Consider the following 27,291-nt stretch of genomic DNA (forward strand, 5'->3'; position numbering starts at 1 on the left):
ACTGAACTAGTAATAGACTAAATAAAAAAAAACGTGATAATTAGATATATTCTATCGCATTTATTACGCAGTAAGTAGATACTCATATATATAGGAACGAAACAATAATAACCACCGCTTCTAAAGGCGCGAAAAATGTTGCGAACCAATTTCTTCAACAAAAAGCGCTTAAAGGGCTGAATCGTTTACACCCTATGTTCAGTGTGATCGTGGGGATCACAACAAATATTTACTTCCCGCCTAATGTTCATGATAATACGGAAAAATTGTATACTACCTTGATTTTACCGCGAAACTCTGAACTTGTGACCTACTGAAAATAGCTGTATTACAATCATTCGTACTAATAAAACTGACGAGTGTCGCTGCAAAGGTTTCGGATTTCGTTTTTCTTTACATTACTAGAAAACTACACATATTAATAATGGTGATTTATTAAAATTTGTTGAGTGCTCTATATCGTGCAGGTTCAGAATACAACGAAAATGGTTTTTGACGGGCTAAAGCTTATGAAAGGGGTGAGTACTAGTACCCAGTATTATTAATATGTATTGGTAGAGATTAAAAATAATTCCAACAGAAAAACTATATTTAAGAATATAGGTACAATGTTCATCAACGCTTCACAGCGTAAATTTGTTGAATGATTTAGTAGGTTGATTATAGAAAACAATATAAAATTAGCTTTTATTTCTATTGTCACCGTGATTTAGGATAGATAGCTGAATCTTTCTTATTTTTTTCATAAATATATAGTTTTCACAGAGTTTTAACAGAACAATGAACAGAATTGTCGAACCGGTTAAACGCGATATTAACTTTGTTTATGTGCATATTACGTTAAATTTAGCCAATGAAACTAAGGAATTAATCTGACAAAATGAAAAAAGATACGTCATAGTAATCTCCGAAGGTCTTTTTGAGACTCACTTTTAACCCTGTAGTATATTAATTATATTCGAGTATTTTATTATTTTTAAGTCATTATTATTTGTAGTTCTATGTGTACCAGGTACCAGGGTGTATTATGAATATGCATCGGTGTGTAAAGCCGTTTCGGTTATTTCAGCCTTGAAGTAATGTTGCCGTAAGATCGGTTATTGTACTTACTTAAAGTAATATTTAGGATGTGCATGTTCTATTTTGCTTGAAGTCGTCATATCCTAAAGGCACGTCATTTCGGATCCCCCCGACCCACTAACGGTGCTTTTAGGTACCCCAAGCAACGGTCATCGTTCTCATCGAACCGGTCGCTTGCGACGAGGGGCTCTGCGAGTAAATTAAACCACAGACACAGCCCACTGATTTTCTCGCCGGATCTTCTCAGTTTCCGATCCGATGGTAGATTCTGCAAAGCACGGCTTTTGCTAAGGTTCGTGTTAGCAACATCGTCAGGTTTGATCCCCGTGAGCTCACCTACTAGTTAAGGTTACGCTGATATGGTCTCTCTAGACCACAGATAAGGTAGGAAAAAAAAACCCTAAAGGATAAGACGCCTGGTGTACATATTATTATGACGAGCGATACTATTACGAAGGTGTTCTAATTCTGCAGAATTCATTTTTCCAATATACTCGTTTTATATAATAAAAATATTAACTTCATGTTCGCGAATTTCTTTCATTATTAAGGAATAACATCGCGTAATAAAATTTATATCCGCAAAAGTTATAAATTGCGTGATTACCCTAAATTAAGACCTGCCTTCAGGTATCAAGGTAGGTGATAACATTCACGTTTTGATATCTAAAGGCTGGGTGGGTCATTAACTCTACGCTATCTACGCAATACAAAAAACGGATGAAGTTGTACTAGGACCTCGACTCAGAGGAGAAAAGAGACCGCACGAGGCCTAACTGTGCTGAGGATACCACAAGTCTGAGCTGACGTGAAGTACAAACTGAAGATATTGGAGTAAAAATTGAAAAATTAATTCAGGAATGCTACTTAGCTAATATCAAAGGTTTTATTTTATTAAAATAAGTTTTTAGTTTGCTTTCAACCTTTCGTAAATCTACAATATACAATAAATTCTCGATTCAGTTTTACCACGGAAAATGTTCAGTAAGAGAGTAGAATTAGACAGACATAAAAATGAAAGAGCCGTTATTTGAATATTTTTATTTAGAAGAAAGGAGTTTTCAGCCCACGCTACGTAAAGTAAGTAGTTATCATCACTCATAATAAAATACTTTCCTCTAAATAAAAACTTTTCTCAAATAGGTATATTTTTTTTATTTTTTATTACTTAGATGGATGGACGAGCTCACAGCCCACCTGGTGTTAAGTGGTTACTGGAGCCCATAGACATCTACAACGTAAATGCGCCACCCACCTTGAGATATAAGTTCTAAGGTCTCAGTATAGTTACAACGGCTATCCCACCCTTCGAAACCGGAGGTCGTGTCATTTAGTTAGCGTTGTCCATGCTGAGATTAGCTTGCAAGTGCCAGTGCTACTCGAAGTCTGCGGTGAGTTGAGACTGAGGTTGAATGCTGCGTGAGTGTCGCCAGTGCTGCTCGAAGTCTGCGGTGAGTCGAGACTGAGATTGAATGCTGCGCGTGTATCGTGAGTAATCCATGTGATGCAGAACTGCCACGCCGGAGATGTGTGACCCCAAGCGTTGATGATCCGGTCGTGAGCTGCGATGGATTGTAGTGACGTGATGAGGCAGTGTAGGTGCGTGCCGTAGGACCAGGAAGCGCGGTGAGTCGGCTGCGATGGTCCTGTTGAGGCTGCAATGCTGGCTTGCTGTGGGACGACTGTTGATGACTTTGTTTTTATCTGCAAGAATGCGGGAATCGTGGTAGCCGAAGTTCTTGATGCGCTGATGATGTAGGCTGCAGTTGTTCCGTCGCAGGTCACCAGTTTGTAGGGATACGACAAAGGGAAGATCTTCCACCGAGCGGGTGATATTGCTCGGTAGACCGACGGTCCGAATGTTGTTGTTTGGAACTTGTATATATGCGCTTTATCTTGAAAATGACGTAAGCGAGATTCATCTGTCAATTATCTTGCGTTGTATGATGGCTACCCGCCACAGATTATAAGGATTTCCCCACCCTACAAAACGAAAAGCATGGCTTCTTTGCGACAGTAATACGAGGGATGGTAGTAGGTTCCGGTACACGCTCACAATTGGCTCCACCCGCAGGAATTAATCAGTATATAAAATAAGTAGTATTCGCTGGGACAGAATGAACAATGACGCTTCCACGAAGACTAACCCATCTGAATACATCAGCATGGCCATCAATTGACGTACCTGTCAAGTTAGACAAACGGCTTAAAAATGACGGTAATCCCCGTAATGATTGAACCATTTGAATTTTTAAGAAATAGTTCGAAATAAACTTGAATATGAAGATGCTTCTTTCCACACCTATGAATTATATAGTACATGAATAAAATAAATTAAATACAGTGTTTGAAGCAGGTAGTAGAAATCAGTCGGAGATATTATGGGAATTATATTATTTATTAATCATATAAATTTATCTTGATTGAAAACAGATTCAGACACATTATTTGTATTTGAGATTTAAAAATAAATAAAAATAGATGCAGAGTTTCCTAATCCAGGGCATAGATTTTTTTCATTTCTACAACAATAGTCAAATCATAGTTAAAATATCGGAACCATAGACGGTAATAATGTCTATAAATTTCATGTGTTGTGCTTCATCATTTGTTGGATAGTTTATTGGATATTTAAACTTTATTCGTGTTGCTATCGTAAAAAAGCGCGAAGAGTCTTAGAATACTTTGAAATTTTTTAATGTTGTCTTCAAAGATAACACAGCATATTGTTATGCTGCATCGTAATGTAATAAATTATAGATCTCATTTTATCGTATTCTTAATTCTAAAATCTGAAAAATCAGCTAGAATCTATTTGAAATCAATAGAATTTTACGGTATTTAAAGTAATGCTATAATACGAGCTATTTATAACATGCACTCAAGGGAATCCCTGAGGGTAAAATTTAAAGAAATTAAAGTTCTCACTATGCCATCCCAGTACATTTTTGAAAATTTGATGTAGGTATGTTCGTAAACATATTGAGGAGTTTCCTAAAAAGTCGGACATACATCATAGAAATATATAGGAACAAACACAAGCTTGTTGTGCCAATGAGTAGGTTACATAAGATACGAAATTCATTCGGGTGTTTGTCTGTGCGCCTGTACAACGAAATCCCACAAGATGTTCAGAACCTTTTTTTTTTTTTTTTGGTATCGATGGGGAATCCTAGTCTTTACGGATACCCTGCCGACGGGGGTCGGACCGGGTTATGTCGGACTCCGCGCCTCCGGTGGAAGAAAGAGGAAGAAGTCGCGAACCGAGGTTCGCGCCCTCAACCAATTGGTCCACGGAGACTACGCCTTTAGAAAGGCGCGCTGGGCTAAGTTCAGCTCTCGCCAAACCCGCCCAGCTTAACGACTACCGACTAAACCCCAACGAGCTCCTCCACTCCGGCTGGGCGGGGACCCAGGTACCGCCATGTGCGCGCCATAGGCCCGCCTTCGCCGGCTCCCACCCCAATGTTACGTTGGGCGGGATCTGCCACCGGGGACTTCTTCCCCCTCTCATCTCCACGACTCGTGAGGGGCGCACTGGAGCCACAGCGCACCACCACCCCACAGGACCTTAGTGCCGAGCACCGGGCGCCCCCGCACCCAGCAATCGACGGCCCCTGCAGGAGCCGGGTGGGGGCTTTCTGCCCGCACCACCCGCTCCGCCTTCACTGCCTACGAACCGAGGTCCACGACCTCCTCCTCACGACTTCCTCCTCGGTTCATCGGCATGCCCGGTGCTTCATAAAGCCCCGGTCTTCCTTGTGCCCGACGGAGGCTGGACGTCCATCGGAGTCGTCGTCTCGCCGAGTTGACTTCGGTCTGCAGCAACGGGTGCGGCCGCGGGTGCAGCGACGTCCTCTCTCCTCGGTTTTCTCGGGGGCCTTGCACATGCCTTGCCCCCCGAAGTGTGGTCCGCTGGTTTCCCGGCGGAGGCGCAGACGGCGCATCGCGGTGCCAGTGTGCATCCGGATGCCACGTGGCCGGTCTGTCCGCACCGGTAGCAGTCGTGGCTGCGGTCGACCGACGACGGGCACCGCGCACCCACATGGCCCAACGCGTGGCAGCGGAAGCATTGTAGCCTCCGGGCCTCCAGCAGGTGGACGCGAACAACGCTCCACCCGATGCGCAGCTTCGTCACTGTAACAATCTTCTTCGCCGCTGCTATCGGGCAACGAACGAGAACCTGGCCCATTCCTCCGGATCCGGGCTTGATAGAGCCAGCCTTGACTGCATCGATGGAGCATTCGCCGATGCGCGCAAGCTCGGTGCATATCTCCTCCTCCGTCAGCGAATCGTCAAGTCCGCTTATGCGGATTGCAGCGGTCACCATCGGTCTTGTCACCGTTACTCTCTTGGAAGAGAGAACCTCCTTGAGCTTCTCGGCCAGCAAGTCGGCCTTCGCGATCTGGTCCTCGCCGCTCACTATGAGTATTTTGGCTCCGGTTATTGCTGACCGGACCTTCTCGATGGGGATCCCTAAGGCTCCGGCGTCGATGCTGGCCCTCGCCTCGGCGAGCACCTCCCGGTAGGAGAGCCCCTTTTCGATGGCCTCCGGGTGCAGCCTCAGAATAACAGCCTGCGAGCGCGGAGTTCGAAGTCTCTTCTTTCTACCTTTCTTCTTAGGCTTGAGCGGGGCAGGGTTTCTGTCTCGTTGGCCTTCCGCGTTGGTCGTCGGTGCTGGCTCCTTTTCCCTTCTCGGCCGTGCTCCTCTACGCGCAACGGTCGCCCAACTGACCGTAAGGGCAGCGGGGGCCGGAGGGAATGCGCGCGGCTCGGGTGGAGCTGGCGGCTCTGGTGGAGCTGACGGCGTCGTCTTCTTGTTATTGCCCTTCTGTTTCTTGGGCTTCACTTTCTTGTTGATCTCAAGCTGGGGCAGAGCCGCATAAGGCGGCGTCGCCTCCGACACAAGACCTGCAGTGTCTGGATCGATTTCGCTCTCTCTGCTCCTCCTTCTTGCGTCAGCGGCCAAAGGTGGTCGCAAGCGAGGCTCTGGGAGTAGACGGGCCTCCAGACCCTCGAGTCGGGCGTCCAGCATGGACCCGACTGCTCGCATGATTATCTGCAGGTGTCGCTCGTCGTCTTCGTTTGGCAGTGTTGGGGCGGGAGTGGGCTGCGCTGTCGTCTGAGCGAGGCGCACCATTTCCGCTCTTACGTCCTCTACTTCCTTCCTGAGCTGCAGGATCTCCGCCTCCTGTCTCTCGCTGAGTGCCTGCAGCCTCAGGGTTTCCTCGTTGGCCGATCTGGAAGCTAGATCTTCCGTGGCCTCCTTTATTGTTGTGGCCATCTCCTTAAGGGCTTTGATGTACGTCCCCTTCGGGTTGCGCGCTTTCGCCGCGATGGTAAGGGCCATCTGGGCGGTCTCCTGGAGCCTAGTCGCGGGATCTGCTGTTATGTTCCCGGATATTAAATGTACTGCGCGCCTCTTCTCACGCAGGTTGTGCACGCTTTCCACTGCCTCCTGTTCAGCGCGAAGCTCCAGCTCTTCACGTTGAGCTTTTAAGTATGCCTGCTTCGCCGCCGCCAATCCCACGTATTGGCCGGTCGTTGGAGGACGACCTCGGCCTCTCTTCGATGGTCTGGTCCTGGACACCAACGATCCTGACCTAGACGCCTCCGATTCGGTACTGCTGTCGGAGCTTGCGTTCTTCGAGCCTTTTGCCCTTTTGCGCGTCGTTCTCTTTGGTGATGAACAGCAGGAGCTGACCACCATGCTGTCCTCCGAGCAAACGCTGCTTTCTCTCCTCCGGTCTTCGTTTTGCACCGTTTCTCTTTCGTCCCTTGTGGACCTCTTCCTTTTCTCCCCGTCCTTCTCGGACTCTTTCCCGGAACAGCTTGTGCCCCCCCAGAATACGAGGGGCAGCGTGCGGCCGATTTCTCGACCGCACGGAGGGATTCTCCTCCCGCAGAGCAAGAGGTACCCTCCTGGGGTAATAACTTTTTCAGGCTGGACATGCTCATGCTTTTTTATTTTTATTTACCTAGGGTGCGGTCCCCTAGGACGCCCTCGAGACTGGTCTCCCACCAGCCATTCGTCCCGTTGCCGGGCGTCAAAACTTGGGATTGGGTGAGAATAAAGAAAGAAAGAAGTGGAAAATATAACAAAATCTAACATAAAAATGTAACCAACAGTACAAGAGTGAAGATAGTAAACAAACAAAACACAAAGAACAAAATAATAACGAAGATAAGGACAGACAAACTCAACATAAATTAATTCAAAAATATAAAGAAAACCAAAAGACAGTAAAAACAAACTCAAAATAATAAGGAAGAAGTCGGGGGCCCGGGCATCCCCGGAAGAAAAACCCTTCAACTAGGTGAAGGGCGCAGAGAGCCCAGAACCCCCCCTGCTGGTTTTGGTCCACGTCGCTCAATCTCTCCCGCCATAACACAACGAGAGAGAAGGAGCGATACCCCTGGGAGTATGACTGCTCCCAGAGGCCCGTTATCCGCCACCTACGGACGCGCCCGGTGGAAGTCCAGCAAAACTCCCCCACAGACGGAACCCACGGCACGCAGAGTGCGCATCGGGGGCCCGCCCAGGTCCCGGGAGATGTTCAGAACCTACATATACATAGGTTTAAGAAAACTATTAAAGAACATCTGTGTAATAAAGCTTACTATAAAGTCAATGATTATCTAGAAGATTGCACAAAGTGGGAATGAGTTGCTCGCTCCGGGCATTTCAATATTGTAATAATTGTTACTTTATAATACTCATTGTAAAAATGAATATTTAAAAAAAATGTCTAATATTAATTTTTTTTAATCTAATATTTCAAAAAAAATAAAAGACATGCCCGCTGAGTTTCTTGCCAATTCTTCTCAGGACGGAGGCTAGTTTTTTGTGAATTGGCGGTAGTTCTTTTGACGTTCAACAAGTACCTATGTACTTTCATGTATGTTGAATAAAAAAAATTTTTTATTTGATTTGATTGAATGGAAAGCAACACAGACGTATCTTGTAGCTATCAAGGCTTATTATCTAATTGTTTTTGCACAGCGTCTATAGGTATTGCTCCGCAATCCATTCATAGGGTTTCCTAACAAAGTAGCACAAGAAACATCGTGAACCTAAATGACGATGTCGGCACTTTTCAAAAACACTGTACTAAATTTAATTGGTTATTTTACGCGAAATTTAAACAAATGGAGAAATTAAAGTATTGCGACATTTTATGAACCGTAAATGAGTTTCCATTTAAATGAAACTAGTTAATTATTGAGGTACCTGCCTATTCACCGCAAAAACGGCCCTTCCAGTCGTTTTAGTGGAATTTATTTTTTTCCAATCGACAAACAGCTGTCTCGTTGTGTTGTCCAACCTATAAAAGGTGTGTCGTAAAACAATGGCATTAGCGGATGCCAGAAGAATTGTTTCATTAATATTTATTTATGACTCTACGTACTTATTAGTTAGTGTCATCTCGACCTAACAAACTTATATAGGTCCGAGAGTACGGTAGTTGAATGTCTGATCAAATTATTACAAAAAAACACCATTATGTTATTACATATATTATATTCAAAATAATAAATGTAAGCCACATGTAAAGTTTTTTGTTTTTGTACATTTTTGAGCTTAATTGCAGTTAAACAAACAGGTTTAATTTATTTAGTACGTCTTGTTACTGGTAGTAATAGGGTGTCTTGTGAACCCGCACGGGTAGGTACTACCGCCCGGACTATTTCTGAACGTGAAGCAGTAATGCCTTTGGGCTTGAAGGGTGGGGCAGCGGTTGTAATGTATTAACTGAGACATAGAACTCATGTCTCAGGGTGGGTTTTTTTTTATTGCCCTTGTAGGCAGACGAGCATACGGCCCACCCGATGGTGAGTGGCTACTGTCGCCCATGGACTTCAGCAATTCCAGGGGCAGAGCCAAGCCGCTGCCTACCGAAAGCATGGCATCAATTACGTTGTTGATGTCTGTGGACTTCGATAACCACTTAACAAAAAAAAAAAAAGATTGTATTTGGGGTGCATTGAACGTCCTTATAATGTTTGTTGCACAAACTAAAGCAGTATGCTACTATCAGTAGGGATAATCAATATTGGAAGTTTGAAGGGGTCTTCAATTTTTTATTTAACAATAATCAAATCGCTATCGCACAATGCTCCCTCCATTAGTGTGATAAAGCCCTAAGGCTACCAGTTTCTTCGTCCAGTGTATTAAGCAACATCGGTCGGACCGGGCGTGTTTGCACGCGGAAAATTCCGTACTCGAATTTTACCTCGACATGTTAATTTTCCCGCGTCTGTTTACGTGCTGCGTAAATATTTAGGTGGCAAAATATGAACAATGAATGTGAGATGTTTTGAAAGAATAAAATGGAGGTAACAGTCGATGTGGTGAGTTTAATTTTGATTGAATGAAACTTGTTGTTTCGTAACGTGACATCCGAAGCTAATTGTCTAATGTGTTTTTTTTTTTTTTTTTTTTTTCCTTATGAACCTACAATGACATTGTTGAAAACATGTTTTTATTTCAATCGAAGGCTGACTGCCTAGTTTATGACCCACCACATATTCAGGTCCTCACTTTGTTAAATTGTTTCCCTGCTCAGAATATTTATTTAAAACATAAAATTTCAATGTAGCCGCGATGTCTCTATATTTTTTTGAAATTTAAAATTTTAATTTTAAACTTAATTCTTTTCAAGTACATATCTGGTCATAGTGATTAGCATTAGATGTATAATAATTTGTAGTTCAATTGTAATTAATATCCCCCTACCCATAATTCTAAAGGACGTAATAGTCTTATCATAAAAACTCGATCGTGATAACAAAACCGTGAAGAAGCACAACACAACACAACAAAGAAGAACGCAAGGTTTTTCAATTAGATTTTGTAATCTTGAATCCGGCATTCGTGTCAGATCTTATAGTGCCTAAATGATTAGCAATTAGATTAGCCAAATGTCAATTACAGACACGCAAACAAACGTTTTTCTCCAATGTTCAAAGCTTAATTTGGCGTTTTTTACAGCATCTAAAAGGATTTTTTTATTGCTTAGGTGCGAGGACGAGCTCACGGCCCACCTGATGTTAAGTGGTTACCGGAGCCCATAGACAACTAAAACGTAAATGCCACCACCCACCTTGAGACATGAGTTCTAAGGTCTCAAGTTTAGTAAAACGACTGCCCCACCCTTTAAACCGAAACGCATTACTGCTTCACTACAGAAATAGGCAGGGCGGTGGTACCTACCCGTCCGAACTCACAAGATGTCCTACCACCAGTAATTACGCATATTAAAATTTGCGGTTTTCATTATTATTACACGATGTTATTCCTTCACTGTGGAAGTCAATCAAGAGCATTTGTTGTTGAGCTCACAGCCCACCTGGTGTTAAGTGGTTACTGGAGCCCATAGACATCTACGACGTAAATGTGCCACCCACCTTGGGATATAAGTTCTAAGGTCTCAAGTATAGTTACAACGGCTGCCCCACCCTTCAAACCGAAACGCATTACTGCATCACGGCAGAAATAGGCAGGGCGGTGGTACCTACCCGCGCGGACTCACAACAGGTCCTACCACCAGTAATTACGCAAATTATAATTTTGCGGGTTTCACTTTTATTACACGATGTTATTCCTTCACCGTGGAAGTCAATCGTGAACATTTGTTGAGTACGTATTTCATTAGAAAAATTGGTACCCGCCTGCGGGATTCGAACACCGGAGCATCGCTTCAACACGAATGCACCGAACGTCTTATCTTTTAGGCCACGACGACTTCAAGATGCCTTCAGCTCTAATACTAGGAGCAGGCTTAGGGACCCTGGTAACCGTACTCGTCGAACTCGACAAAGAGGTCGACGTGCAACCTAACCCATGCATCAGCCCGCTGAGTTTCTCGCCGGATCTTCTCAGCGGGTCGCGATTCCGATCCGGTAGTAGATTCATTCGCGAAACAATCGCTCTTGAGTTGTTAGGTCTCCTTCGGAGGCGCTCGGGCAGTTGTCAGTAAATCCCGCCCCTCTTGGCTGAGCCTTTGCTCGTCCACCTGTCCTGGTGAAACTGGAAAGGCCTTCGGGCCACCAGTAAACTTGCAATCATAAAAAAAAAAAACTATTCTAGATATTGTAGATTTTACCCGTAAATATCAATTATTATATTCCTACCTATGCTGATAGCCTTGAAAGGCTATTTCAGCTTCACCCTAACGTATGTAGGTGAGCTCACGGGGCTCAAACCGGAGTGTTGCTAACACTGACCCTAGCAAGAGCAGTGCTTCGCAGAATCTACCACCGGATCGGAAACGCGACCCACTGAGAAGATCTGGCGAGAAACTCAGTGGGCACCATTTTTACCTTTAAAGACTAGGCTAAGATAACTGTTAGTGGAATCACCAACGCTTTGTGGGCTGTCACTGACCAAATGTAGGTGATATATTTATACGAAATTAAAGTCATTCTCGATATTTATACTTATTTATATTTATTTTTTAACTGATGGATATAAACTTCGCTTTGAACACATTCTTTAACCTTTTGCGGTCCTAAGACTAATGCAATGTAAGACTTTAGGTTGAATACATGTGGACTCTGGATTTCAAAGAGTATAATTTAAAGGGATATTTTCTTAAAATCCTCAACACTAAAGTGTAATGGTTTTAAAGATGGCTATGGTTTTCGTTCATAGCTGTCTTATCCACTTTGATAAAATATACTTAGGTCGGTCCGTACTGATTCATATGACCCGAAATGGATCTTAGTATTCTTAGTCCATCTTCTCTAGTATTTGTAACTTAACGTGGCGCCCAAATGGGAGTTTTAAATAGGTATGGGGGAACGTTGAAAATCCATTGCGAATTAAAAAAATAAAACGGTTTTAACGTGCAACGAACACTCTGATAGATTAATTTGCCGCGCCCTCCTTTAATCACTTTATCAACTTGTGTACCTACTGAATAAACCTATAGAATAATTATCAAAAAAATTGAAAATGCTTCGGCTAATTGCTCTTATAAGTATTACGTAATTAATAAAATCGGTTTTGGTATAAGTCTACGCGTAAGATTGATGTGTCTGAGGCTTTATGGGTACGACGCACAGTCAGTCATACGGATGGCTCCTTTTTTAAATATTTTAAATACTTTCCTTTAAGTTACTTTGTGTATTCTACCTAACAGTGTGTCCGAAACTGAAAATATGTCCTTCTTCAAACCTAGTTTGAACAGGTTCATCTGGGATAACTAACGATTTCATTGTCCCCTCACATTGTTGATATCCGTGAGCAACAGTGAGCATCTAGAATTGGAAGGGCCCAATACTTCATAGGCGACTGCATTTCAAATAAAAACTGTATTTAAACAAAAAAAATACGGAATTGTTATTTCTATGATGTTACTGAATGGATATCAAACAAAGTCTTGCTGTTTTCCTACCAAAAACGGACAATCGTTTCTCGTCGAACCCGTAGCTTGCGACGAAGGGCTCGGCGAGTAAATTGACCCACAGACACAGCCCATCTAGACCATCAACTTAGGTAGGAAAAAAAAGGAAGGACAGACGTTTTGATGGCCATCTGTGTTAAATAGTAATAAAGCCTATAGGTATCATAACGTGAATGCTCTTTAACTCCTTAACAAATAACGTTGAAGCCTCAACTGTATTATGAGGATAACTGTATGCTTAGTGCAAATGCAAATGCAAATGGAAATTAGGACAGCTTCACATTAAAGACGGGTGCAATACATGTTATTACTTCTCAAACGTTCGAGTCCTTCGCAACAGCTGACTTGAATTATGTGTTTATTTGAAAGTATTTCAAACTTGCTCCAGAATTTGAACCATGGTACAGTCGCTTGCGCCCTTTTCAGCTAATAAAGCTGTGACTTTAAACTTACTCTCAGAGTATGATACGTCCTACCGCCAGTGATTACGCTGATTATAGTTTTGCGGGTTTGTTTTTATAACACGATGTTATTCCTTCGCTGTGAACGTCAATCGTGAACATTTGTTAAGTACGTATTTCATTAGAAAATTGTGTACGAGCCTGCGGGATTCGAACACCGTTGCATACGTTGATACGAATGCACAGGGCGTTTTAACCTTTAGCCTTAACCACGATGACTTCAGAGACTATCTTGTTTAACATCAAAAAATGGTTAAAGCCTATTTTGGGCTTACGTTCTCGTATATTCGAGACGTTAACAAAACGTCTCTGGGTCTGCGGAGGGACTTCGGTTCCCTCTGTATTTTGTACCGTATGTTCCATGGGGAGTGCTCTGAGGAATTGTTCGAGATGATACCGGTATCTCGTTTTTACCATCGCACCGCCCGCCACCGGAGTAGAGTTCATCCATACTACCTGGAGCCACTGCGGTCATCCACAGTGCGTTTCCAGAGATCTTTTTTGCCACGTACCATCCGGCTATGGAATGAGCTCCCCTCCACGGTGTTTCCCGAGCGCTATGACATGTCCTTCTTCAAACGAGGCTTGTGGAGAGTATTAAGCGGTAGGCAGCGGCTTGGCTCTGCCCCTGGCATTGCTGAAGTCCATGGGCGACGGTAACCACTCACCATCAGGTGGGCCGTATGCTCGTCTGCCTACAAGGGCAATAAAAAAAAAAAAAAAAAACGTGAAACGTGAAAAAATACGTCCATCGTTTCAGTTTCGTCATTAGTCAGTAGCTTCTCATCAAGTATAACTTTAAAATTCGAGTACCAGCTAGGTGCCTTCGATGTCAATGAAGCGAGGTCGCCATTAGCCGCCACGTCTCTGTGATTTGAATACGAAAGCGTCCTTAAGTGCTTTCGAACGGTCGTAAACAATAATTGTTATGAGCGTCGAACAATATGCATTGGACGAAATAAAATTACTCGTGAACCGAGCCAAGGTTGACTGACTACCTGTAACCGCGGTGTACCGGCGTTTTTAATATGACCATCAAACTAATTGACTTACTCGGTAGTGGAGTAGTTAGTGTTCCTAATTGTTAAGCCGTGGTTCGCGGGTTCGACTCGATGAACAAGCAGAACAAGTATATCAGTTTCAGATTCCCATAGTATAGGGAAGGGAAGAGAGTAATTTAAGGCTAAGTGACCGTATGTGACTTGACCCCGGTTATTATTATTTTTAATTCTAAAAAAAACAAACTATTTGCTGTTCGTGAATTTGAAGGATGCCGTATTGTAGCGTTAGAGAATTAATGTTGGGCCTGCTTTTGCAGACTGAAATATCTGTGACTGAAATACTTAACGACTTAACTTCGGCGATGAAGTAATAATATCGGGGAATAAAAATCAAACCCAGGGAAATTTATATATTTCCCTAATTAATCTTAATCTAAAATTCTAAAATATCTAATCTAAAATTATTAATCCCTGCCTATTTTATTGGCAAAACAGTAATTCGTTCCGGCTTGCAAGACGGGACAGCTGAGATGCCGGCTGATAATAATATGTCTATGGGCCCCAGTAATTACTTAACTTCAAACAGGCTGTGACTTGAATCGACTAAAATCTCATTCTTCTTCTTGCCCTAATCCCACATTATGTGGAGTCGGTGTAGCATATCCTCTCATCATGCTGTATAGGGATTTGCCATCAGTTTTACCACCGGCCCCCTGCCTAGCGTCAACCCTCAAACCCAAGTCAAATCTAGTTCTAGAAGGCCAACAAGAAGCTCTATAATTGACAAGTAGTAAAAATTATTATAGGCACCTTATCTATCATCTGTCTCACCTGTTCCGCCTCGAAGAAATCACAAGACTTTTTAATTATATCACATTAAATACACTAAAAGGTTTTACACAAAATAATTATGCAGTAATATGTATCGTAATACAGAAAGAAACGAAATCTATATAGGATTAGTAAATACATCATAAGGAGTGGACAACGTTTATGAGTTATGACTTTATGGCATTGGACGAATAGCTCGTAAACTTTCGTCACGATGGTCTTTCAAGTGTCGCCCAGAAAATTAGGATGGATTGATAGTCCGATTTAACAACTAGGCGTAATAACAATGCCAATACCTATATATTTAATATTGTGTGTGTTTTATGGAGACATTAAACGTGTCATTCGTTTGGTAATACTAAAACTTTGGAACGTATTATAGTTTTACCTTTGTCAAGTATTTTATTATGTACATATGTAGGTAATATGCATGTAATGTATGTAGGTAATGGCTTGTCAACAAAGACACACTTCGTAGTAATATCGCAAAATGGTACATGTAATATTAACTATCTATTGAATGTACTCATCGTACATTGATGGTACTGAACTAAAAAGTACTCACAAGTTTCAGTGTACAAAGTATCAATATGGATAAACGACCCACTGAATTTCTCGCCGGATCTTCTCAATGGGTCGCATTTCCGATCCTGTGGTAGATTCTGCGAAGCACTACTCTTGCTAGGGGTAGTGTTAGTAACGTCATCTGGTTAGAGCCCCGTGAGCTCACCTACTCGCTTAGTGAATTTAATATGACCCCTCGAGGTCACTACAACAACGCATATATCACTTACAAACAAAGCTACAAATATTATTTTGAAGTTTATATATATAGTGAAAAATATGTATATGATTTTGCATTTTTTGGTCAAGCTAAGACTGAAACAATTAGAAAGTGGTCTTCAATAATAACTATATTAAGGTATTGGACCAACCAAATGTTAATCATTTTTTTATGTCAATTAGGTTTTATTTAGGTCATTAAATTTCTTCGACAAACAGTTTACACATTAAACTGATTTTAAAGCACGCGTTGCGGCTTAAGCAGCCTTGTAGTCTGATTTATATATTTTTTTTATAAATTACACCAATATTACGAACATCGGTTCATAATGTTATAACTGAACACAATACTGCGAGCACATGTTTAGCCCTTGTAAAGGTCGGCAACTCCAATGTCTTTCAAAACCTTCAATAACATTGTTATATTATTAATTTAATATACTATAAAACATTTTATATACTTTTAATAAACATTAAGGATGTCAAATTTGCATTTACAGCACACAGTTCATCCTTCAGCATCAGACCGTGATGTTAAATATGGAACTAAGACCCCATTGGCCCGTGGGCCGTATGGTTCTTGGTGTACGCCAGAGACCTCGCCCATTCATCACCCGTAAGTTTAATCAATGAAATTTATTATAAAAGGTTTCCTTTTTTCAGAACTTTTAATCTCAACAGCTATGTAAGCCTTTTAAGTAAAAATAAGGTACATTATTATTCAAATCTCGTCAAAATAAAATTCATTTGCTTTTATCGCATTCTTCAGAAAGACGGCGGTAAATTGCAAGCCCATTTAATGTAATCGTTAATCCGACTTTAAAATATTTTAAAGTTTCTGCTAACGCGGTTTAAAACCTACCAACAATAATCTTCAAGAAATTAAGCAATAAATTTTTCTCTGAATCATAACTCTAAAAGAACTTGTTTGTGTTAGGGCGTATTGGACGCTCGCATGCATTTTAATTTAAAAGGTGATATAATTGAGTTTGTGGCTTCATGTCTCAAGATGCGCGACGGTATCCACTTTGTAATGTCGGCGGGAGTTAACAACACCAGGTTCACCAATCCCTACCCACTCTTTCCCTCGACATCCGATCTCCGCCCGGGCTTAGAACCAGGTAAGAGCAAGGGGTTCCTGTGGTCATCACTACAAACAGACTCGCAGCGCCCCCCGAGGATGCCTGACCAACGGGTCATCGAGGCGATCATCGACAACCAACGACGCCGGTCTCCGCGGTACGGTCACCCGCCCGGGCGGTGCCGCTGGTGTTCTGAGATATCCCACTGGATTGAAACCAACCTACCGGGTCGGAACGCGATACAACGCGGGGGACTCCCCGACCAAAACAATTTTTTTTTACATTAAATTGCACCAAAGACAAATATTAAAATGAATCTATTTTGTTTGAAGGTTGACGCAAACAAACTCGAACATCGAAACGAAAACTCAGCTTCAAGATCAGAAACGGTTTCTAGAAGCGAACAGGTAAAATCGCACATTGATATTTAAACAAGTCTCTAATAACATTCATAAAACGGACTTTTATAATACAAAAAAAATTTTTTTAGTACCGTCTTTCCGCTGCAGAAAGTCAGACTTTTCTCTACAAGCCCTCCTCCGGACTATATTTCGAGCATTGAAGATAAAAAGGCCATAACTGAACTCAAAGAACTAAAAAAAAACTACATCACCAAAACAACTTCTGGTGATAAGTAAGTTCGGTTATTTTAATCAAACATTTCCAGCGGCTGTTTTACGTAAAGATATTTTCATGAATTATTGAATTGTTTTTAAGACCACCGCCTATTCAAGAGGAACCGGATTGCGAACCGGAGTATCCGCAGAGTCCTATACCGGCCTCCCCTACGCGGTACACGAAATGCAAGGGATTCCTTCTATCCACATTTTGCGATCCGTACATGCCAATCGATCCTCAAGGTAATTAAGAATTTACCAAAACCAAATTAACTGATGAATACTTCCAAATTTTTATTTATTTATTGCTTAGATGGGTGAACGAGCTCACAGCCCATCTGGTGTTAAGTGGTTACTGGAGCCCATAGACATCTACAACGTAAATGCGCCACCCTCCTTGAGATATAAGTTCTAAAGTATCAGTATGGTTACAACGGCTGCCCCACCCTTCAAACCGAAACGCATTACTGCTTCACGGGTGGCAGGGTGGTGGTACCTACCCGTGCGGACTTAGAAGAGGTCCTACCACCAGTAATTACGCAAATTATAATTTTGCGGGTTTGATTTTTATTACACGATGTTATTCTTTCACCGTGGAAGTCAGTCGTGAACATTTAGTAACTACGTATTTCATTAAATAAATTGGTACCTCCGTTTGCGGGATTCGAACACCGTTGCATCGCTCGACACGAATGCACCGCTTATCCTTTAGGTCACGACGACTTCAAATGTGAATTTTTTTTTGTTGACAATTGTTCTCACAAACAGATTACCAAAGTAACCAATTGGCCTTTTCATTTCGAGCATCACTACGGAATTCGTAGTCGAATAATTATTACTATCCATGAAACAACTCGTCTTAATTACCACAATTGGCAACATACTGAGCGCCAATTGTTCAACTTTAACGACTTCGACTTAACCTAGTTTACATCATAAACCATAAAAAATCAATGTTTCAATGAACTTCCCTATGGTAAGAACGGTCAGGCAGTATAATGATTTGGCTAAATGTCACGGTGACCTTGATATCTTTGAACCTAGACTTAGGGGATCTGTCAGATGTGTGAAGGATATCATATTTAACAATGGCTAGTTTTTAATATAATGTTCGTGTTGGTTATATTGTGTCTAGTTATATGGATGCCATTTTTTTTTGTTTTTTTTTTTTTTACTGAATCTCGTAATTTTGTTTTCAATAGCCAAAGCTATGTACGTTAATACGGGTTGGCTGAGTGCATATACCATTTAGATTGCAATCCAGATTAGATTTAGGTAGTACTTGTACGATTTAGCTAATATGTACTGTAATATGATTGTAATTGGTTTTGTGCATCAATAATTAAAAAAAAAAGACGATTTTTACACATTAGAGGGAATTCAATATTTATAAACCCTTTATTTAAAAATTGTTTCGATTTAGTCTGCTCTAAAATATTTTCACCGACTGTGATAATTACAGGTCGTCTCTACATAGGATGGCTCTGTCTAGTGACATTCTTCTACAGTTACAATGCTTGGGGGATAGCTCTACGCTCTACATTCCCTTACCAAACACCAGAAAACACGCCCATGTGGTTGGCAGCCGACTATTTCAGTGATCTAGTGTATCTATTGGATGTCGCATTCGTGAAGCCAAGGTTGATGTACTTACACGAAGGGTTCTGGGTCGATGACCCCGTCGAAACCAGGAAAAATTATAAAAGGAAGGTGCAATACAAGGTAACGTAGATACAGTTCTAATAGATTATTTTAGTTAAGCCTTTTTAACGATGAATCATTTTTTTAATGGTTACTTCCTTAATATCCGCCCCAGAATTTTAAAAGTCACTTTCGTTTGACTAAAAACAGCCGTAGCGTCTGGGCAATACCGTTGAAAAAACTTAAGAACCTTTCCTCCGAACAAAATCCAAATAATATCTAAGTGATTTGAGAGTTGCACAATTATAAATCTAAAGTTGAACTTTCAGTTCGACGTCATCTCGCTCACACCCCTGGACGTGCTATATTTCTATTTCGGCACGCAGAAAGCGATCCTCCGGTTCCCGAGGTTGCTAAAGCTGCAAACGTTTTGGGAATTCAATCAGGCGATGGATCGAGTGCTTGCCTCGCCCTACGTTGTAAGTAATACCTCTCAGTCAATTGTCTAGGTGTGCCCTATATTCTGAAATATGTATGTATTTTTTATTACTTATCTCTAAGCACAAGACGTCGGGCTCCGAACGCGAAATTTATTTTAAAAAATACAGGGTGTTTCATTACTTAGTAGAGTATATTGATGTTTGACTTATCACGATTATTACGGTTAGATAGCAGTGTGTAATAGAGCCAGTCGTTTACTAACGGCAGAGCTGATATAGGTGGTAACTACCCGTGCGGACTTGTAACTTGCCCTACCGTAATACCTTACTGCTACGTACGAATGGTAGAGCAATGGTAATTCAAGAATTCAACCTGGTTGCATACTTGTCTACACTAGGACAGCGGTACTCAACCGTCGTATCACAACGCTTTATTTTATTTATTGGGTACCAACACGTTATACATCAGCACAGAACATTATAGGTAACATTGATCTCAGACTAAATGCTAAGATAATTACAGGTAACGACTGCATAAATTTGTAACAAAAATAAAACGGTTCACTGTATAATACTAGAAAAAAGAACTATTTACAAACATTGCACGAAAATTAACACATTTACTACCAAATACGCTATTACATAACTGAAAAAGCTCATTGAGCAAGGTAGAAGTCTCGTCTAAAACTGTCAACAGTGCCAGCAAAAACGTTCAGAGAATACTTGCGCTTTGATGTGCGTATGTGAAGGTGTCCCGAAATTGTAAATAGTACCTATATATTAGTACGTCCCTGGGTCAAAAAGATTGAGAGTCGCTGCTCTAGAAGCCAGGATGATTCGACTATGAATAGTCAAAATAGTCGATTAAATAATTTTTAATTTATTTGCCTTTTGAATACAGAACACTAAAGTTCATTTGGTACACACTTAGTACTTATGTAGATTGCGGCCCTCAAAGTTTTTAGGTTTACTTTACGTCACTGCTTCGAAATGTGCATCTGCAAACTGAAATCGTCGCTTCCAGGTCCGTATAGGCAAGACGTTGTGCTACATATTCTACTTGATCCACTTGAACGCGTGCGCGTACTACGCGATGAGCGACCACATCGGGCTCGGTTCGAACGGTTGGGTTTACGACAACGAAGGCATCGCCTACATCAGGTGTTTCTACTTCGCAACTAAAACGGCCACGTCCATCGGGAAGAATCCGAAGCCGGAGAACACGATCGAGTACCTGTACATGACCGCGGCCTGGCTGATGGGCGTGTTCGTGTTCGCTCTGCTCATAGGCCAGATCCGGGACATCATAGCGACCGCAACAAGGGCCAGGGTAAGTTGGAAATGCGGTACGATTGAATCAGTGGACCGACGCGTCAATGGAAGTCACAAAACCGATCACCGTCCTCGCCGAACCCGTCGCTTGCAACGAATGGCTCGAGTAAATTAACCCACAGACATAGCCCATTGAGTTTCTCGCCGGATCTTCTGAGTTGGTCGTGTTTCCGATCCGCTGGTAGATTCAGCGAAGCCCTGCTCTTGCTAAGGCCAGTTTTAGCAACGCTTCCAGTTTGAGCCCCAAGAGAAACTCAGTGGGCTGTGTCTGAGGGTTAATTTACTCGCCGAGCCCGTTGTCGCAAGCGACGGGTTCGATGAGAACGATGACCGGGATTAAAGGCCAATGCCTTTTTTCCAACCTAAACTGGTAACCTTGGAGGGTTATGCCAGCGTAACTTGACATTTTCGGCGAGAACGGTGACCGGTGCTTGAGGTACCTAAAAGCATTGTTAGTGGATCGGGAGGATCCGAAATGACGTGTTTAGGGCGACGTCGACTGTTTACCGCGTGTAAAGCGATCTACTGGATGAGCTGAGAGTGTGCGTCCGCAGACAGAGTACCGCAAGGCGCTGGACGGGTGCGCGCGCTACCTGCGGCGACTCAACCTGCCGGCCGCGCTGCAGCGCCGCGTCACGCTCTGGTTCAACTACACCTGGAGTCAGCAGCGATGCTTCGGTCTGTGTTGCCAATGCAATGATCGCCTACTTTATACTTTTAGGCCATATCATACTTTTTACAACTACCGTACTTTTTAGTAATTAATAGTAATTTATTTATTTATTTTTTATTGTTTAGATGGATGGACGAGCTCACGGCCCACCTGATGTTAAATGGTTACCAGAGCCTGTAGATATCTACAACGTAAAAGCCGCCACCCACCTTGAGATATAAGTTCTAAGGTCTCATTATAGTTACAACGGCTGCCCCACCCTTCAAACCGAAACGCATTTCTGCTTCACGGCAGAAATAGGCAGGATGGTGGTACCTACCCGTACGGACAGTAATAGTAAATGTTTTTTAGGAAGCCCCCTTGTATCAGAACGTGAATGCTGGCGACAATCTCAGTTGAACTGATGTCTCTCCCTTTAAGCCACAACTCGTTAATGTTTCGCGAATAGCATAGTCAGGACGGTGGTGCCTACCCTGGCGAACCCACAAGATGTCCTACCAATTAAATTCCATTCAGTAATTTTAGGCACGTAACGGCGAATATAGTAATTATTATACACAATAATGAATATAAGATATTTGATTTGCTAGACTTGGTAGGCTGCATGCAGTATTAAATCCAAGGTATTTTATTATTATTACTAGTGGTCCTTTAGTAATCGAAACTCAACCATAATTAATTGAAATTTAAAGTTTGTACACTATTATGATTCTATTGTCAAAGACTATTATTATACTTGTTACTTCTAATCACAGATTTCGCCAAGATTACACTTTAGGCAAATATGTACTAAATAAAGACATACAATGCTTAATCTATTCTCAATTTGACCACAGACTATAAGCAATAAGAAAAGTTTGACAATAAACAAATAGTATGCATGCGTGTGTGTGTCAAATACATGGTAGTGTGCGTAATGTTTTATTTTTATTGATTTAATGTATTTTTTATGCATTATTTTAACAAAATATTAGCATTGTGCACTTCTTCCTATATTCTTTATAATTTATAAGTGTGGAAAATGTAATACTCCTCCGTCTGCGGAATATTCGTAAAAAGGGGTACGTACAAAGTTTTTGCTTCACGTATTATTATATAGATATACTTCTTCTTTTTTTACAGACGAGGCCAAAATACTGAACTGGCTTCCGTCGAACATGAAACGGGACGTGGCGTTGGCCGTGCACATGTCCACGCTCAGCAAGGTGCGATACGATCCTGATTAAAGCCACTCCCTGGAGTATCTGTCTACAGTGGTTTTTACGGATGTTCCGTTATAACTACTGAACCATTTGTCTTGTAGACTTGAAACTTGGAATCCATGTAGAAAATACACGTATTTAATAGATAGGCTAATATTTATGTGAGTGTTGGACTCCCTATACCAGTTGCGGGGGCGTTAATTATGAGAATCTTTGTGGGGGTGAGAAATAATAATGTTCATTTTAAATGGGCAGCGAAGCGGACGGATACAGCTAGTCCCCAAATAATAATAAAACATTTTTCATCAACTTAAGGCTTATTAATACAATTAAAAGTAAACCATAGTTCAGTTACTTTTAAGTGCATAGTTGGTCAATCTTCATCCGTCTGATGCTTAACTTCGATTTGTCTTGCAACATTTTTGCAAACTTGTTTATCAAAACTGCACCGCATCGTTCTGTATACTTAAGGCGAGTTTTTTAGTTTGTTAGTTCTCGATAGCGTAAAAGTTAACTCAAATCTGTACTGTATGCAGTTGGACAGCGCCCCTAGCGGCAAACGTAGGCAAACGCAAAAAACTCGCACTAAGCACACTGCATAAGTCAACAGAAAGTAACAGATAAAGTGCTTCTTTAAAATTGCTTGTTTATTATGTACTTTCTGTTCTATTAATCTTCTTTTCTCTTTCTAGTTTTATTACATACACACGCACACGCGCGTGAATACACGCGCACACACACACACACACACACAAAGAGAGAGAGAGAGGGAGACAGAGAGAGAGAGATCCACACAAACGCTAGACTCTACCGTATCATTACGTATAATATAAATTTATAGGTGCAATTGTTTCGTGACTGCTCGGACTCTCTACTCCGCGACTTGGTATTGCAGCTGAGACCCGTATCGTTCCTGCCCGGGGATCTGGTCGTGAGGAGCGGAGACGTGGGGCACCAGATGTACATCATCAAGACCGGAGAGTGCTGTGTAAGTCGCCACTGACCCTGGTGGGAGTGGGGATGGGTTTGCGCCACTTAAATAGTCGAAACTTTCATAGTTTGGGGGTATACGTCGAAGGGAAGATCTTCCACCAAGCGGGTGATATTGTTCGGTAGATGGACGGTCCTAATGTTGTTGTTCGGAACTTGTACACAATATACACAATTTTTTTTTATTGCCCTTGTAGGTAGACGAGGATATGGCCCAACCTGATGGTGAGTGGTTACCGTCGCCCATGGACTTCAGCAATGCCAGAGGCAGAGCCAAGCCGCTGCCTAACTTATCCTGGATATTTATCATTGAAATCTCATAAACGTCGTTCAACCGTCAAATATAGTAGTATTCTCTCTTGCGCGATAATTATCCATACACTATACGTACATTTACCAAAGTTTGATTAGTTAAAACCCTACTGCGTTTCTTGCCGGATCTTCTCAGTGGATCACGATTCCGATCCGGTGGTAGATTCAGCGAAGCACTGCTCCTGCTAGGATTAGTGTTACCAAATTCTCTCAGGCTGAGCCCGTCTTGTCGCTGCCTAGCGTCGTGGCGTCGATGCTTGGCGGCGACGAGTCTTGGAAGGCTATGCTCGACTTCTGCGAGTGCACCATCTCGCAGAAGGAGGCGGCGGGGCCAGTGAGGCAAAGCTCTCCTCACTATGCAGAAACCCGCCGCCGCCGAGCAGGGGGTCGGGACCGGGGTCCCGTCCGTAACCCGTCCCCCTAAGAGCTTCGGGCTCCACCCGCTTTGTGCGGGGAGGAACCTAGGCGTGGGGCGGCGTGGTAGGTCGCGTTCCCCCGACCGCTCCGGGGGACGGTGTAGCGCGGCACTATCAATCGGGCTCTTGGCCCGTCGATCGAGGGAACCGGCGGTTATGGTGCTGGCGGCCGCCGGTCCGGCGTCTGGGGGACGGCGGGATGGATGTAATGTGCTCTGCGTAAACCCTGTCCCGCCGTCTCAATAGCTCCGACTGGGTTTCCGCCCGGTCCGGGGTAGGGCGCCGGCTGTGAGCGGCAGGAGTTTTTAGTGAGGCTCGACTCCCACATACCCCACCTGCCGTGCGGGTGGGGATCCGGCGATTTTCTCCTGTGGTAAAAAAAAAAAAAAGGCTGAGCCCATGAGCTCACCTACCCCTCCGGGCTTAGCTGGAATAGCCTCTTAGGCTACCAGTGAATAGAATAATAGAAGAAATGACAATTAGAGGACCAAATTACCATTTAAACTATATGTTTTTTCATAATTTTGTAATATTTCATATTTTACGTCATACTTTACAGTTTACATCCTTTTAAGGATCACGAATGATTTCAAATATTATTTTGAAAATACCAAATATTTACATTTTTCTAAGTTTCATTTAGAAAATTATCGACTTTAATTTGATACTAAATAATTTTTCAGGTAATGTCCCAGGACGAGACCGAAGTGCTGGCGACCCTGAGGGAAGGATCCGTCTTTGGAGAAATCAGTCTGTTGGGCATCGAGGGACTGCGACGGCGGACGGCCACAGTTCGGTGAGTCTGAGCTAATTGTGGACGAAGTACAAGTCACTTATTTTTTTTAATGTTCCAATGGGATGTGATAGCTGTTTGATACAACCATCGTGCGACAATACTGACGGACTGCAAGTCTGAGCTCCCGTTATACCAACTCATCAAAAACACTTTATTAGCACTTAGAACATTTAAAACAATCAACAAACACTAAAACTCTCAATTCGCTCCTTCGGCTTCGCTTCAGGTGATCCGTTCGCTGTTTCGCTTCGAGTAGTTTTGATTACTAACTGACTGTGTGCCATCTCTGCGACGCTTTTATAGCCACCACAGATATCACATCCCTAGAATTATCGAGAATATTCCACGCATCTCTAGTATTGTGTTTCCGCTATCTGACAATGACGCTGTACTTCTCGAGCGTTCTAGGTGCTACTAGATCTTTCGATATTCGTTCGACTATTCGGCGATAGATGGCGTTACTCTTACCGGCGTAACAATAGATTAATGAAATGTAAATCATTCATCTTGCATCGCAGGTCTCGTGGATATTCGTCCCTGTTCGCGCTCTCCCGTAGCGACTTGGACGCAGCTCTAGAGTACCACAAAGAAGCAGCCAAGGTGCTCCGCATAAGGGCGGATCAAATCATCAGGGAGAATGCAGCAAGACAAACCAAACAGAGGCTCGCTGCGTTGGAAGCCAGGAAATCCGCTGAACTAGCGAAAAGACAGGAATCTGCGCTTAGAAGGAAATCTACCGTCTCTGGTCACAGCAATGCCACTGAAGGACGGAGACTGAGGGCTCCCAGTGCGACCTCCAAGCGAAGGTTGTCCACTGTCTCCGAGAAGAAGGTAGGTATTTATTTAAGTAGAAAATAAGTGTTGCCAATTATTGACTTTATACTGTCCGTTCCACAGACAAACAAAATTGATAAAATCGAATCATCTTCAAAATCAGTGCACGCTTTTATTAGTAAATCCTGCAGCTTAGTTAAAGAAAATTTGTAACGGGTTATTCGACTTTGATATTAATATTAAAATTACTATCTAATATCGATTCGATTTTTCTCATAACAAATTACTCTCTAGCGAATTACTCTCTACCCAGAGAAATCAGTATTTAATTCGGAATTTCCTTTCAGAATCCTCGGGCGAGAGGTTACCGAACTTTGGCATCGACGTGCACCGGAATACGAACGCCGCTGCCTACCATTGTATTTACAGCTGAATAAAAATATACAATAACTAAACATTTCTAGTCATATAGACTCTTCATTAGTATGTTGTGTATCCACTCTAATAATATCTAACTCTAACTATATTTATTATAATTGGAATAAAGTATTAATCATATTCTGTGAAAGTTATACGTTTTATGACATTAAAATGTCCATTAGTTCCTTCAGGGGTGTGTTACGTTATAAGAATTTCTAACAACACATTCAGTGCCAAATATTATTTTTCAAATAACTGCTATTCGCTTCTTTTTGTTTCATTTATATCATCAAACATTTTTAATATGATGCCGTTAATGGAATACTTTAATTATTTAATTCATTTTCTATCAATTATTCACATTCACAAAAACGTGTTAGTTTTGTATTCTTATAATACAAGATACAATTGATATTGTTCAATTAAACTATACAAGAGATGATGATAACTTAGGCGACGTTGTTTCAAAAAATTAAAATAGTGTCATTGGAATGCATCCGTATCGAGTTCTAACTATACATAATCCAGCTCAAAATAAATGGCAATACGTTACTTTATATAAATACGTACGGTATGTACCTATGTAAAACTTTTTGGCGCGAACGGCATGTATTTCATTTTGACAGTTTAGTATTTCTTCAGATCATAGATAATAAATACGCTTAAAATGTAATGAAGGAGGCTCATTTTTCGTTCAGTATTTGTAACTTTGGAATATTGCTTAGCTAATTGGAACAAAATCGCGGGACATAGATTCCTATATAGTTTTATATAGAGCATGTAGAAATAATTAGAAGAATTAACAAAGGATAAATGGTCGAGTTACGGTGGGCGAAAACAAAATTTTAAAAATATGTGTATCATTACTTAATTCATCTGTGAAATATACCCTATACGTAAATAGATGTTTATTTTAAAAAAATTTAGATTCTTATACGTAACTATAAACTGCAATTATCATTTATGTGTGTGATGATATCGATACTAAAATTATTTGAATTAAATGTTCAAAATATATTGTTGTTTTTTTGA

The 27,291-nt window shown here is 41.9% G+C and overlaps 1 protein-coding gene across 2 annotated transcripts; it reads left to right on the plus strand.

The window, feature by feature from the left end:
• Window positions 1-346: 346 nt before the first annotated feature.
• Window positions 347-27,272, plus strand: CngB (Cyclic nucleotide-gated ion channel subunit B). 2 transcript variants are annotated; one of them, XM_028178422.2, is made up of 14 exons: window positions 347-518; window positions 16,065-16,180; window positions 16,979-17,053; window positions 17,137-17,280; window positions 17,364-17,506; window positions 18,726-18,985; window positions 19,234-19,383; window positions 20,369-20,674; window positions 21,231-21,354; window positions 22,472-22,554; window positions 23,393-23,539; window positions 24,953-25,065; window positions 25,584-25,896; window positions 26,187-27,272. In XM_028178422.2, exons 1-14 carry the CDS (start codon window positions 486-488, stop codon window positions 26,274-26,276), a joined length of 2,097 nt encoding a protein of 698 aa, XP_028034223.2. In that variant the 5' UTR covers window positions 347-485; the 3' UTR covers window positions 26,277-27,272. The 2 variants fall into 2 exon arrangements, with proteins under 2 accessions (XP_028034223.2, XP_028034224.2); XM_028178423.2 differs by lacking the exon at window positions 347-518 and adding an exon at window positions 9,243-9,432.
• The last annotated feature ends 19 nt before the right edge of the window (window positions 27,273-27,291 follow it).

This window comes from Bombyx mandarina, chromosome 04 (assembly GCF_030267445.1).
Source record: "Bombyx mandarina strain Sakado chromosome 04, ASM3026744v2".
Lineage (NCBI taxonomy): Eukaryota > Metazoa > Arthropoda > Insecta > Lepidoptera > Bombycidae > Bombyx > Bombyx mandarina.

Bases quoted from the DNA above. Each gene is read 5' to 3' on its own strand.
- CngB (XM_028178422.2), top strand. From the start codon at position 486: ATGGTTTTTGACGGGCTAAAGCTTATGAAAGGG. The intron at 19,384-20,368 runs GTAAGTAATACC...CGTCGCTTCCAG, and splicing joins TGCTTGCCTCGCCCTACGTT to GTCCGTATAGGCAAGACGTT. The intron at 23,540-24,952 runs GTAAGTCGCCAC...ATAATTTTTCAG, and splicing joins TCAAGACCGGAGAGTGCTGT to GTAATGTCCCAGGACGAGAC.